The 13,583-nt window shown below is 43.0% G+C and overlaps 1 protein-coding gene across 3 annotated transcripts in view; it reads right to left on the bottom strand.

The window, feature by feature from the left end:
• The window catches only part of ACTR5 (ARP5 actin-related protein 5 homolog (yeast)), a 26,562-nt gene extending 13,783 nt beyond the window's left edge, over positions 1–12,779 (bottom strand). The window contains exons 1-5 of one of the 3 annotated variants that reach the window (XR_001512460.1): positions 12,223–12,764; positions 9,888–10,057; positions 6,942–7,159; positions 6,069–6,251; positions 482–598 (exon numbers count right to left, since the gene is read on the bottom strand). Coding sequence is in view for 2 of the 3 variants with exons in the window: in XM_015558426.1 (XP_015413912.1) it covers positions 482–598; positions 6,069–6,251; positions 6,942–7,159; positions 9,888–10,057; positions 12,223–12,389 (855 nt within the window). In the remaining variant the exon portion in view is untranslated. Of the gene's footprint in view, positions 1–481; positions 599–6,068; positions 6,252–6,941; positions 7,160–9,887; positions 10,058–12,222 lie in introns of all 3 variants that reach the window. The other 2 variants (XM_015558426.1, XM_015558427.1) reach the window with 2 other exon arrangements.
• Positions 12,780–13,583: the final 804 nt, after the last annotated feature.

Raw genomic sequence — 13,583 nt, 5'->3', positions numbered from 1 at the left:
AAGAGACTGTTAAGAGTGGCAGCAGAAAGACTGAAAGACCAGGTCTCCTGCCCAGGGCCTTGTCCAGCACCTGGTCCCTGCACAGCAGAGAAAGCTTTTTCCCAGGCGTGTCTCAGACCAGGTCAGCCTCTCTGGTTGCCACTGTATGACATAAAAGTAGACCCAAATGAGGATTAAGCATAACGACATTGGCTTAAATTTCAATTAAACCACTAAAGCTAGTCTTCAGGTATAAAGTCCCCAATTACTTACCCAAATGTTTCCATCAGACACACTATTTATTACTCACAGATTCTCGGACCTTGATGATGGAACCCCAATTGATAACCCTGACTTTGGATGTTTTAAGTATCAGAACCCCCCTTTCTAGAAAATACAAATGGGATTTTTAAAATATCTCTAAAGGAGCAGACTAGACTAGCCTGGTCATTTATGTCACAGCTTCAAAGCATGAGCATGATCGAAGCCGCAGGAGTCCAACCTGGACAGCAGCGACCGGCTTCTCCACTTCTGGCGTTTCCTCTGAAAACAAGGGTTCAAAATCATTGATGTTTTCCACGTCTTCCAGGGACGGCTCTAGTGGCTCTAGGTCAGGGGTCTAAGAATAGAATAAACAAAACAGAACAGATCCTGTAACTTCAGCGAGCCTTAGTTCTATTAGTTCACTTCACGAGAAAGGACTGAAACCTCCCAATGGTCTAAACTATGAAAAAATGAAACCATGAAAAAATTTCTAAAGTATTTAAGGAAAGAACACGCATGAACACAAGGATTAAAAGACTGAAAAGCCAGGAATGGGCTTTGCTCTTGTCCCCCGCCCTGCTTCCTACTTATATAACCTCAACTCCTACCTTCTCTCTGAAGCCTTCTGATGGGCCCACCCACACCTGGGGCACAGTGGGAGCCCTGCTGCCTGCAGGAGTCACACCACCACACACAGAACTCGGGGGAGAGGGTGTGATACCTGGTGTCTTACAAAGTGGCTTAGACTACCAGCAAAATTAAGTAAATCTCTTCATAATTAGTAGATATACATGCCAATACCAACGGGCTGGTGATGTGACTGAAAGCTCCCGGATGGCGGAATGCTTCCTGTCTGTGGAACAGGCTTTCCTCTTCAACAGTGAACCTGGCTGGCCTGACATGCTGGTACCATCCCCATTGGAGGATTTAGAACTCATTTGCATTTGACCTGGTTAAAGGGGACAGGTGGGAGTGGGAGTGGTTCTGGATGGCATCTTCAGCCACCTGTGGTGCTGCCACATGAAAGGCAGGTGAGTTTCACCTTCTGGACTCAAATGGGAGAATTACAGAAAGAAATATTCTGTTGTATTCCATGGAAGAATGCTCTAATAATGACAGCTGTTGTAGAAAGGACTGTCTTAAGAGATGGTGTCTTGGGAGGGTTCGGGCAGACTCGATACCATCAGCTGAGCATGCCTAGCCTATCCATATATACTACAATGTAAACTAGCATTCAAACTGCCCTTCCACATTCCTCCAACACACACACACCCCAAAAAAGTCACGTGGCATATGTGGCTCAGAGAGGGGTGACAATGCATTCTAAGAACTGACCAATATAGATGGCCTATCATATGTAAGAGGAGGGTAAACCCTGGAAAGGACAAGGAATATTTCTTCATCTGGGACTAGAGAACAGGATGAGAGGCACTGGCTTAGAAATAGGTAATTTAAGGAGGCGAGAACCTAAGAACCTTGCTCTTGGCAAAGGAGGTGAGAGCATCTCTGCCAACAATGATCTGACTCGGAGCAGGACGCCTGCTGCCTGGCATGATCCTCACCACGGATAACCTACACTTTATGGTGAGGAAACCAAGAGTCAGGAGGCTTAATAACTTGCCCATGACCACAATACACCAGAAAGTGGTAGAAACCTGGCCTAAAACAGAACTTCTTAGCTCCAAATTCTGGGCTCTGCCTTAAGTTGAAATTCTGAAGTCATGATGTCCCACAAAAACTTTAAGAAACTTGAAACCTAGCTCTTTATCTTCCTAAGCCTGGAAGGCTTTATCTTCCAACCACTGCCTTTCAGTGAGATCACAGTGTCTCTGGAATCGATGGCTGCTCTGAACCTCTGCTGCACTACCTCTAACTGTGCAACCTTGGGCGAGTTTCTTCACTCCCGTAAGTCTCACTTTTCTCATTCGTAAAATGGGAGTGATGACATTACTTGTTGAAGAGTAAAAATTAATCAAGATGACAGTTGCAGAAGAGCTCAGTGCTGGTTCTGCCCATGTCAAGTGTTCCATTATCATCAGTCATTGCCACTCCTGTCACCTCTGCTTCTAACTGGCACCAAGATCACTAGATCCTACATTTAAGTGTCTCTTCCTCCACCCTCTACCCCCAAGACAAATTTCAAGTCAACTACAACACATTTTTATCCTCTCTTCCCACCTTCAGCCTTGCCTCTCCCTAAACCATCTTCCTAACAGCCTCCAGTTATTATCCTAAAATAAAATCTCATCAGATGACTTCCTTGCTCACCATACTTTGAAGGCTTTGTCTATCTGAGAAATAATATCCAGGTTGATTGGTAAAGGCCTTGGCCTCCCTCTCCTGACTTCATCTCCCACACTCTACATGCCAAATGTGCCATGCTCCCTGCCCATGTGGTTCTTTCAATCTGAAATGTCCTTCCCTCTTCATGCTTATGGAAATCAAATCACCTTTCTGGGCCCAGCTTAAATATTCCAATCTTTTCTTAGAACTCCATCTGCATTTCCACACATACCTACCATTCCTGACAAGCTTTTTTTACAGTCCACTAAGTATGGTTCTACAGCTCTATTTTTTTTAAGGCACCAAGAAGGGCAGGAACTGTATCTTTTTAAAAAAAATATTTTTTTATTGATTTCAGAGAGGAAGGGAGAGGGAGAGAGAGATAAAAACATCAATGATGAACGAGAATCACTAATCAGCTGCCTCCTGCATGCCCCACACTGGGGACTGAGCCCACAACCCGGGCATGTGCCCTGACCAGGAATCGAACCATCACCTCCTGCTTCATAGGTCAACACTCAACCACTGAGCCATGCAGGCCGGGCAGGAACTGTACCTTAATCACCTCTACAACCCCAGTCCCTGGCATACCACACCTAGCTGTCAGTGGTGGACACCTGTGATACACCCTCTCGTTTTCCTAGAATAAAGATGTTTGGGTTTCAAAAGCTTCTTCAGCTACAACAAAAGTATCACTCATCTTCATCTAGCCATATTCAAAAGCATGGCACCTTAAAAAATAAGATAACTTGTTAGCGTCACTAAAAATGGTAAAGAGATATTTTACCTATCCCAATTCACATGATTCACAGAGGAACAAAGCTAATAATTTCTACGCAGAAAACAGCATCCAAAAAAGAATACAGCTCTCTAGCATGGCTGGCTTCTCTCCGTCTAGGGCTTGCCAGGGTCTTCACGTGCATTGTGTGGTGTTCAGAAATACAAATATGACTGTTCTTTTTGAAACTGAACAGAATGACGGTTTGCCAAATCACAGCAGGAAGGATGCAGCATGGGTGCCTGGAACAGCACAGGACCAAGCAGAGGCCAGTTCTGATGCCAGCTGGTCGGGCAAAGGAACTTTCTATATGGGGCCCATAGTGTTTCCTAACAAATGACAGCGCTCTAAAACCATGGAAGTGGGCACCTGCAGGTTTAAATGCCTCATCAGCAATGCTAACAGAGCCTACTCCTTCACAACATCCTCCTCGGAATACTTGCACAATAGTAAGAGCAGGAAAGGATTGGTCTGTAGATAAAAATGGATTTTAGAAAATATTAAGTTAAAAAATTTAGCTATATTAATCTAATTCAGCCATTAATGCTTGGATGGCATTTTAATATGAACTTTGGTCCACATAAATCCATTCTCTCCATTCTAAGTGAATAGTTAGAAAATACTACAAATACTTTCTGGAAGGCAGAACTGTCCAGCCAGAGTCATGGTCAAATTTATCCCAGGAAGATTACAGTAATAAACTCCAGTCACTAACAAGCACCTTTAATAAATGTCCGCCGACCATTAAAGCTCTGGGGACAGATCAATTAATCAAGTTTGTTGTATACAGAGAAATCTTTTGAAGTTTAACATTTCAAAATCTCCCTAAGCCCAGAGAAATTTAATATGTACCCCCTGAGCACAGAACAAAGTAGGCACCAGCACGTATCTGCTGACTGAATGAAGGAGTGGCTGAATCATGGCATGAAACCAATGCAGAAAAGGGAACCAAAGAAAAGAAAAATTAGTTCCCCAACTGCTCAAGAATCACATCTTCAAAGTTGTTTGTTTTCCTTTTAAACCTGCCAGTGGCTTAGTGCAGTGGTCGCCAACCTTTCGGACCTCACGGACCACCAGTGGTCCACAGACCGCTGGTTGGCGACTGCTGGCTTTGTGCACATTTCTGGTGTAAGGATGCTGATGTCCTGGTGACATGTTAAACATAATAAAAACTAAATATGGATGAATAAACAACAAAGACAACTTGGTCCTAGATCCCAGTAAACAAGAGCTCAAACTGAAACACAAACCTGACAAGTGGGAGAAGCAAACTAGAACATGCATGTTGGTTCCACCGAAGCGGATCTGGGATGCTGTGTGCAAATAAGATAGTAGGAAAGGTCCCTTCTAGCTGAGATCTCAGTGAGCCATAAGCTGTACCTAGGACACCTGACTCGGGATCTGCTCTAGCAAATAGGCATGCTCAGGATCAGGGGCTGTCCCCGTGCAGTCAACAGCCCGTCAGAGAGAGGTAAAGAATGCGAGGTGGAAGCAGGAACTGAGAGAGCCTCCAGCTATGGGATGGTCACTGGGAAAAGCTACTTTCATGCTAAGCCAAACAGTTCCGAAGTCTCTGGTAAGCACCAAATTACACCCAGCATCAAACTGGATTTTCCTACAGGACTGTTTCTTTCTAAGTGTAGGTTTTAGATTTAAAGAAATATTATTTTTAAAAAACAACAACAACACAACAATAGTAGGACTGGTTACTTCTGCCCCTGAAGTGTCACAAGTTCCTTTGTTTTAGAATTCTAGAAACGATAGATTCAGGAACAGTGAGTACACTTACACAGTTTTCCAGCTTTAAAGACAGAAGAGCCAACTAGCGACCTCTGGCTGAGGTGTGACCTACAGGCAGCCCCTTCACCACACAGGGCCCACAACAGCATTTGGATTACCCATGGCCCTACCTCAGCCCTGCCCCTTTGGCCACATCAACACTTATTAATAGTCCACTGATAGGGAAACAAAGAGAGAGAGAGAGAGAGAGAGAGAGAGAGAGAGAGAGAGAGAATATCAAAGACCTTATTCAAGACAGTTTTTAGTAACAAAAGGCTGATCTTCAACCAACATTTTACTGAGCATGCCATTTGCTGTAAAAAATGCATCCAGCAAATGCATTATATATGCAGCATGATCCCTGTCCTTAGAGAACATTAAGATGGAAAGGAGGTAAGTGAAAGATGAACCACAATCTATAATAATAATCTATAATAATAAAAGCATAATATGCTAATTAGACCAGACAGAGGATGACCTTCCAGACGAAGTCAGTGCTACGAGGGAAGCCCGGGTCCAGGATGTCTGCCGGCAGCCGGAGGAAAGCCTAGATCCCAGGAAGCTGGTGTCGGCAGCCGGGGGAATTTCGTGCATAGGGCCTCTAGTAGACTTAATAAAGCAATGAAGGAAGTTAAAGGGTATGTATGACTAACTGCCAAAGAACCATCACAGGAGCAGGTTCAGGTTTAAGACAGCACCACACAAGTGGTGTGTGAATGTTCTTCCTACTCTACACACACACACTTCCCCATCCCTGGGGAGCCAGAGGTCTACAGGGTGAAAACCCTTGGGTCAGAACTTCAGTTGGTACAGGTTAGTGCTATCATTGCCCTGCCAGTGTACCTGTGGACATCACTCACCACACCAGCTCTCTTTCCCCCAAGTCTGGTCACAGCCTTTTATATCAGCCTTCTCCAGACACTCCTCCCACACTCAGGAAGGTCTACTATCTCTACATGACGCCCCTCCCCAAAACACTCAGTACCTCAGGCTTGCTGTCCACCACATCCACCTCGAGGGTGACTTCGGATTGGAGGATTTTCTGCTTAGCTTGCTCCACGGCCGAACTGAGCTTGTGTATGTAGGACTGCAGCTCTTCTGGGGAGTCCATGTTCAGCTCCATCAGGGCTTTGTGAAATTGATCCATCTGGCCATCCTCTAGAAGTTCCTGAAACCAGAGCAGTCACCACTCATCCTCAAAGTCATCAGTGTAATCACATACAGGAAGGAAAGAGAAGTAGCTTAGAGCCAAACAGAGAACTACAGTAGGACAGGGCTCCTAGGGCTCCTCAGCCCACCCCACCACAAAACCACACCTCCCCACAAAGTGTCCCACAGTTGTCCTCCCCAGCTGTCTCTAGGCTGCCATGGCATCATGGTTTCACCACTACCTGACCAGGCAAACTAACCGATGGTGACAGACATCAGAAACGTTGTCATCTTTTGGGTGGGGAGAAGTGAAAGGTTACTAAGAGTAGGCAGGAGGAGAGAGACTGCTGGGATGCTGTTAATGCTCTATTTCTGGATCTGGAGAGCAGACACACGGTGTGTTTCACATTGTGAAAATGCATGAGCTGCAAACTTCAGATTTGTGCACTTTGCAGCATGTGTGCTACACTAACATTAAAAAATTAAATAATAAAATAAAGGAGATTATAAGGCTGACATAAATCAACAAAGCCAGAGTCCACAGCTCTTTCAAAAATACGTGCTGCTATCCCATCCTCTGTATTAATGATCCAAGACTCCTTCGTGACCCCAAGGGCAACTGAGTTGATGCACTTTGTGGGTAAGAAAGAATATACAGGAGGAGCATTTGCTGAGTAAAGCCGGGGGCCCATCTGGGATCTGCTGTTACCTGCACGTACTGCAGTCTGTCTAGCCGCTCCTGATCAAGCTGCAACTTCTCCTCCCGCCGCCGGGCATTCAGCTCCTGCAGCCGACGCAGCTGCTGCTGCCGCCTTTCCTGCTTCTCCTCAGCGGTCAGAGTGCTGCCGAGCAGTTTACTGGAAAATGGGAGCTGCATCTTGTGCACATTGTTTTCATAATAGTCAGGGCACCGCCATTTCTGCAATTCTTCAAATAAATAAATTTGAAAGTTATGAAATAGCAATACTACTAGCACAGAAATTAGAAAGATAATACCAGGATTCTAGGTCTGTGTAAGATAAAGAGCATATGCCATACAATCTCTGAACTACCTAATCAACAAAATGCAGCCATAAAATTGGACATGATGCCAACAGACCTCCTCTAAAATAATTGCTAAGTACAGGTCTTCAGACAGAAATGATACCAGAAGGAAAACTGGAAAACCAGGAATGTACAAAGAGCAATGGAAATGATGAAAACCTGGTTAAATGTAACAGATGAACCTCTTTTTGAGTTTAAAATGTTTGACAATTAAAAGTAAAAACCAGCCGAAACCGGTTTGGCTCAGTGGATAGAGCGTCGGCCTGCGGACTGAAAGGTCCCAGGTTCGATTCCGGTCAAGGGCATGTACCTGGGTTGCGGGCACATCCCCAGAGGGAGATGTGCAGGGGGCAGCTGGTCGATGTTTCTCTCTCATCGAGGTTTCTAACTCTCTATCTCTCTCCCTTCCTCTCTGTAAAAAATCAATAAAATATATTAAAAAAAAAAAAAAAAAGTAAAAACCATACGCTGTCTGTCAAGTTCCCAATGTTGTGGATGATTACATAAGACAACTCCAGCACAAAGGAGGAAAGAGAAAGGAGTCACTAGCATGCTAACATTTCCACATTCTACTTGAAGTGATAAAACAGTGATTCTAAGTAGACTGTGTAAAGTATGTTTATTGTAACCTCTAGAGCAATCACTGAAAAAACTACAGAAAGGTATAGTAAAGCCCAGCCAGCATGGCTCAGTGGTTGAGCGTCGACCTATGAACGTAGGAGGTCATGGTTCAATTCCCAGTCAGAGTTGTGGGCTTGATCCCCAGTAGGGGGTATGCAGGAGACAGCCAATCAATGATTCTCTCTCATCATTGATGTTGCTATCTCTCTCTCCCTCTCCCTTCCTCTCTGAAATCAATAAAAAAATTTTTTTAAAGACATAGTAAAAAAACAACAGATAAAATGGAATACCAAAAATATTTTTAAAATGTTCTAATAACCCAAAACCCAAAAGAAGACAGCAAAAGGAAACAAGATCAACAAAGAGAAGGAACAGAAAACAAATAATAAAATAGTATACTGAAATCCAAATATATAAATAATTAAATCAATTTAAAATCATCTTAACATTCCAATTAAAAGACAGAGACTGAGAAAATAGATTTTAAAAAGACCTAACTATTAGGAAATTCTCAGGGGGGAAAAAGGAGACATATGTAATACTTTCAAAAATAAAGATTTTTTAGAAAAATTAAAAAGCAAAAAAAGAAATTCCCTTTGAATATAATAATGTGGAAAGAGTAAAAAAGGATGGAAAGATATACCATGCAAATACTAATCAAAAGAAAGTACGAGTGACTACATTAATGTCCACATAGACTTCAAAGCAAAGAAAATTGCCAAGGATAAAAAGAGAGATTATATGATAAAACATTAATTTGCCAAAAATACATAAGAATCCTAAAAAGGTACCCAACAAAAGAACTTCAGATAGTTAAAAAAAAACACAGAAAACTGACCAAATTGAAGAGTCCAAAGCAGTAACACCATAGGATCATATAATTGATGTAGAAAAAGCATTTCACAAATTTCAAAATCCATTCATAATAAAAATGCTCAGCAAAACTACAAACAGAAGAAAACTTCCTTAACTTGATAAAAGGCATCTGCAAAAAAACTAGAGCTTCACCCTGCCTGGTGCTGCTCAGTGGTTAGAGTGTCAGCCCACACACCGAAGGCTCATGGGTTCAATTCCTGGTCAAGGGCACCTACCTGGATTGCAGGTTTGATCTCTGGCCTAGTCAGGACACATGGGGGAGGCAACCAGTCGATGTTTTTCTCTCACATCAATGTTTCTCTCTTTCTCTCCCTTCCCCTATCTAAAATGAATATAAAAAAAATATCCTCAGATGAAAATTTAAAAAATTTTTTTAAACAGAACAAAAACAAAAACCTGGAGCTAACAACATGTACTTAGTAGCGAAAGACTAAATGCTTCCCTCAAGATAAGGAACTGGGAAGAAGGTAAGAATGCCCATTCCAACCACTCCTATTCAAAATTGTACTAGAAGTCCTAACCAGTGAAATAAGGCAAGAAAAAGAAATAAAAGGTCCCAGAAATTGACACAAGCCATTATGCTCAATTAATATTTGACAAGGGAGCCAAGAGCATACAATGGAGTCAAGACAGTCTCTTCAATAAATGGTGCTGGGAAAATTGGACAGGTACATGCAAAAAAATGAAACTAAATCACCAACTTACACCATACACAAGAATAAACTTAAAATGGATAAAAGACTTAAATGTAAGACGAGCAACCATAAAAGTCCTAGAAAAAACCATAGGCACCAAAATCTCAGGCATCTCTTGTAACAATATGTTTACCAATATATCTCCTAGGACAATGGGAACTAAGGAGAAAATAAGCAAATGGGACTGCATCAAAATAGAAAGGCAAGGAACTAGAATAGCCAAAACAATTTTGAAAATAACCTACATATGTAAGTTATCAGTTAACTAAACATTTTATGAAAGTAAATACCAAAAGGGAAAGGGGATGCTAAAAAGTAATGAGTAAAAAAAATGAGCAAATGAGTTATCCTGGAAACAATTTAAGGAATGCCCCCAAAGCCAACATCCAAAAGCTGCAAGCAAACAACCTCTTCATTACCTTCCACATAATCCTCCGCGATGTAGCTGTGCTCGTGCAGGATCTCCTCCATGCGGCTGAGTGTGATAGCTGCCAGGTGCCCAGGATACTTCAGCTGCAGGAGACGCTGGAGGTAGCCAGCTGCTTGACTTCCTCCCAGATTGATGCGTTTGCAATTTTTAGCATCTAACCTACAACCAAGAAATGGAAAACAACACTTACGTTTTTTAAAGAATAGTTTATTGATTTTTAGAGAAAGAGGAAGGGAGAAGAGAGAGAAACATCTTTTGGTTGCCTCCTATATGCCCCCTACCGGGAATGGAGCCCCAAACCCAGGCATGTGCCCTGACTGGGAATCCAACTAGCAACCGTTTAGTGCAAGTGATGACATCCACCCAGTTTAGCCACACCGGTCAGAGCAACAGCACTTATTTTTGACAGCATGAAAGAGAATATGGAGCATCTTTGGGGAAAAAGGGTAATTTAATGTAGATGAAGGAGGAGAAACAGACCAGCCGGGAGAACATAAAACCTTAGTTGGAAGGGACTTTAAAGTTCCCATAGTCCAACATCTTAACCAATGCAGACTTCCTAGTCCATATCTAGACAGACATGTCTAGCTTCTGGCAAGTTTCAGAAGGAAACCAGGTTCAATGGGAAGAACATGTACTCTGAAGTCAGACCCGCCATCAATTTCTCAAACTGTGGTCCTAGAACCAAGTATCTTAGAATTAGCTGAGGAAATGTTAAATGCACCAATTCTCAGGACTCATTTGCTCTGGGATGGTCTGGGAATTTGCATTTTAACAAGCTTCCCAGGTAACTCTAGACTTTTGAGACCCCTTTCCCTAAACACTCCACTTCTACTGACACAAACACATTAAGTAACCCCAGGTATATTGGCTTAGTGTAACTCCCTAAGACTACCAGGGCCCTTTCACATGAACTGAAGGGAAAGAGAACCAGAGTAACTTTGTGTTCTTAATGTGAGACAGTAACAGAGCACTAAGAAGTTGCTATATATTGATATGTCGCTGCTATATCACACCTCACCAGCAGATGCCAGCATAGAACAGGATATGCTCCAATCTGTTCATTTCTTAGCCTTCAGGTAAAATAATTTTCTCTCAATACAAGATAAAAATAATATCATCTTTAATTTTTACATATCGTTTTACATAATGTAGACAACTCTGTACAGGAGTGTTTGGTAATGTGTAAGAATTATTTTTCTTCATTAATTTTTGTAAAAATTTCAAGAGAAATTACTACTCTAGGACTCAATATATTCCACAGCATTTGTTTTAAGTTAAATGTTCATAGTGCTTTATAATTTACAAAGTACCATCATCTATCTACATTATCTCATTTCATCCTCAGAATAACCCTGAGCAATCAATTTTTCCCATTGTACATATTAGAAAACTAAGTGAAGAGGCTAGGTACCTCATCCTTGGCAGGACTACAAACCAGGCATTCAACTCCAAAGCTAGAACTCTTTTTTTTTTTTAAATATACATTTTTGTTGATTTCAGAGAGGAAGGGAGAGAGAAAGAGAGATAGCAACATCACTGATGAGAGAGAATCATTCATCAGCTGCCTCCTGCACACCCCCTATTGGGGATCAAGGCCACAACCTGGGCATATGCCCTTGACCAGAATCAAACCCGGGACCCTTCAATCCACAGGCCCACACTGAGCCAAACTGGCGAGGGCAAAACCAGGACTCTTTTCTTACATATCCCCTTTACTCAATGAGAAATCTCAGGAGACCATGATGCTGGCTCAGTCTTTCATCAGACAACAAAAGCCCAACTATAAAATAAGAACAGATCTTAGACATGACAGAAACTACCCTCACTTTTTATTCAACTCAAAAACATTTAATAAGTACCTATTATGTGCCAGGCACTGTACCTGAAAAAGGTCTAAACTATGGTGATTAAAGAGCTTTAAAAAAAAATAATACTATCTTGCCCTAACTGGTTTGGCTCAGTGGATAGAGCGTCAGCCTACAGACTCAAGGGTCCCAGGTTTGATTTCGGTCAAGGGCATGTACCTTGGTTGCAGGCACATCCCCAGTGCTAGCTATCTCACTATAAACCAGAATTATAAAATTCCACAATTGTGGATTTGGACCTCGGAGACCATCCACCTCAACTCCTTCCAAGAGGTCACAAAGAATGTAAGGTGAAGTTACTTACCCATAGTCACAAAGTGAGATAGGTCAGAGCTAAGCCCGGTGGCCAGTTCATGGTCCGGTACCTGTTCTTTCAACTCCACCTTTAAAACAGGCACCCAATAAACGTTTCCTGAATGCCTCTCAAAAGAGCACTCATGCCGTAAGTGCACTCACCTCCCTTCTAAGATGGGTAAAATATGTGTGCACTGGTAGCCAGATGAAATGATGAGCCCACTGGAAATCAAGGTCTTTGGCTTATTGTGGTAGAAGCTGAACAGGCTGTCTATTCCATAGGCAACCTTGGGAACCCCGTAGCACTCAAAAAGGAGCTCAGACATCATTTGTCGTGAATACAGTGGGTTGCACACCGCTTCTGTCAAAACGATGGGATGGTCAACACAGCCCTACTTTGAAAGAAAAGAACAAATAGATGATGGGTGATACAAGAATACTCTTCTTAAAGCATAAAAGAAACCAAAATCCTATTGCAGGGGCTGAATTTGCTTTTGGTCTCCAATCAAAAACCTGATCAGAAGCAACTGTAAAACATTCCTCTCATCTCTATGGGAAACGGTTTTGGAAAATATGAACGCAGAGTCAATTTAAGGTTAAGTCAAGCCCCTTCCAAACTATCAGCGAACCATATTGACTATCTTCAAAACAGCTCCAGAATCCATCCACTTCTTCCCCATTTCCCCACTCCCTGCTACCTCCCTCGGATCAGTCACCATCACCTCTCAGTTGGGTGCCTGCAACAGCCTCCTTGCTGGTCTCCCTATTCTATCTGTGACCCAGGCCAGGCCATTTCCCTTATAGCAGCTCCAGCGACCCTTCTGGAACGTAAGTCATGTCCCTCCTCTGCTCAACTCCAAGGCTCCTCAGTTCACTGGGCAAAAGCCTAGGTGTGTCAGGTGCCCCTCCTTACCTCTGAGTTCCTCTTCCACCTACTGCGGCCCTGCCCTCACCCGGCCGCCCTGCAGGTAGGATTAGGGCATCCATCCTTCTGCCCCAGGGCCTTGCACCGGTGGTTTCCTCCCACCGTCTGCAACACTATTCCTCCCTTGGATACTCCCGTGGCTTGCTCCCTCAACAACCGCCGTCAAGTCACGTTTTTCCTGAGTTGTGCCCTTGCCCTCTTATTGAAAAAAATACGTAACGTCTTCTCTCCTATCATGCCACAGAATCGATTACTTCATTCTACTTCTTGTCTGTCTGTCCATACTAGTTCCATACGGGTTTTGTGTTACATTCACCGATGTATTCCAAATGCCTAGAAAAGTGCCTGACATAAGTGCTCAATACATATCAGTTCATAAATGAATCTGCTAGCAAAGGAGCAACATGCCCGAATGTACGCTCCAAGAGGAAAGGAGTCTGGTTCTGTCCACGCTGCATCCCAAGCGCCTACGGCTTACACACGCTAGGAGCTTCGTGTTTGACGGCGCGACTAAATGAATGAATGACTAAATAACCATCAGCGCCACGGGAGGGACTATTATTTCTCTGAGGGCAGAGTGAGCGGAAACACGACCTCA

Source organism: Myotis davidii, unplaced genomic scaffold, assembly GCF_000327345.1.
Source record: "Myotis davidii unplaced genomic scaffold, ASM32734v1 scaffold1113, whole genome shotgun sequence".
NCBI lineage: Eukaryota > Metazoa > Chordata > Mammalia > Chiroptera > Vespertilionidae > Myotis > Myotis davidii.
The sequence above is the reverse complement of the archived record's forward strand: the minus strand, read 5'-3'. Positions and strand labels throughout refer to the sequence as shown.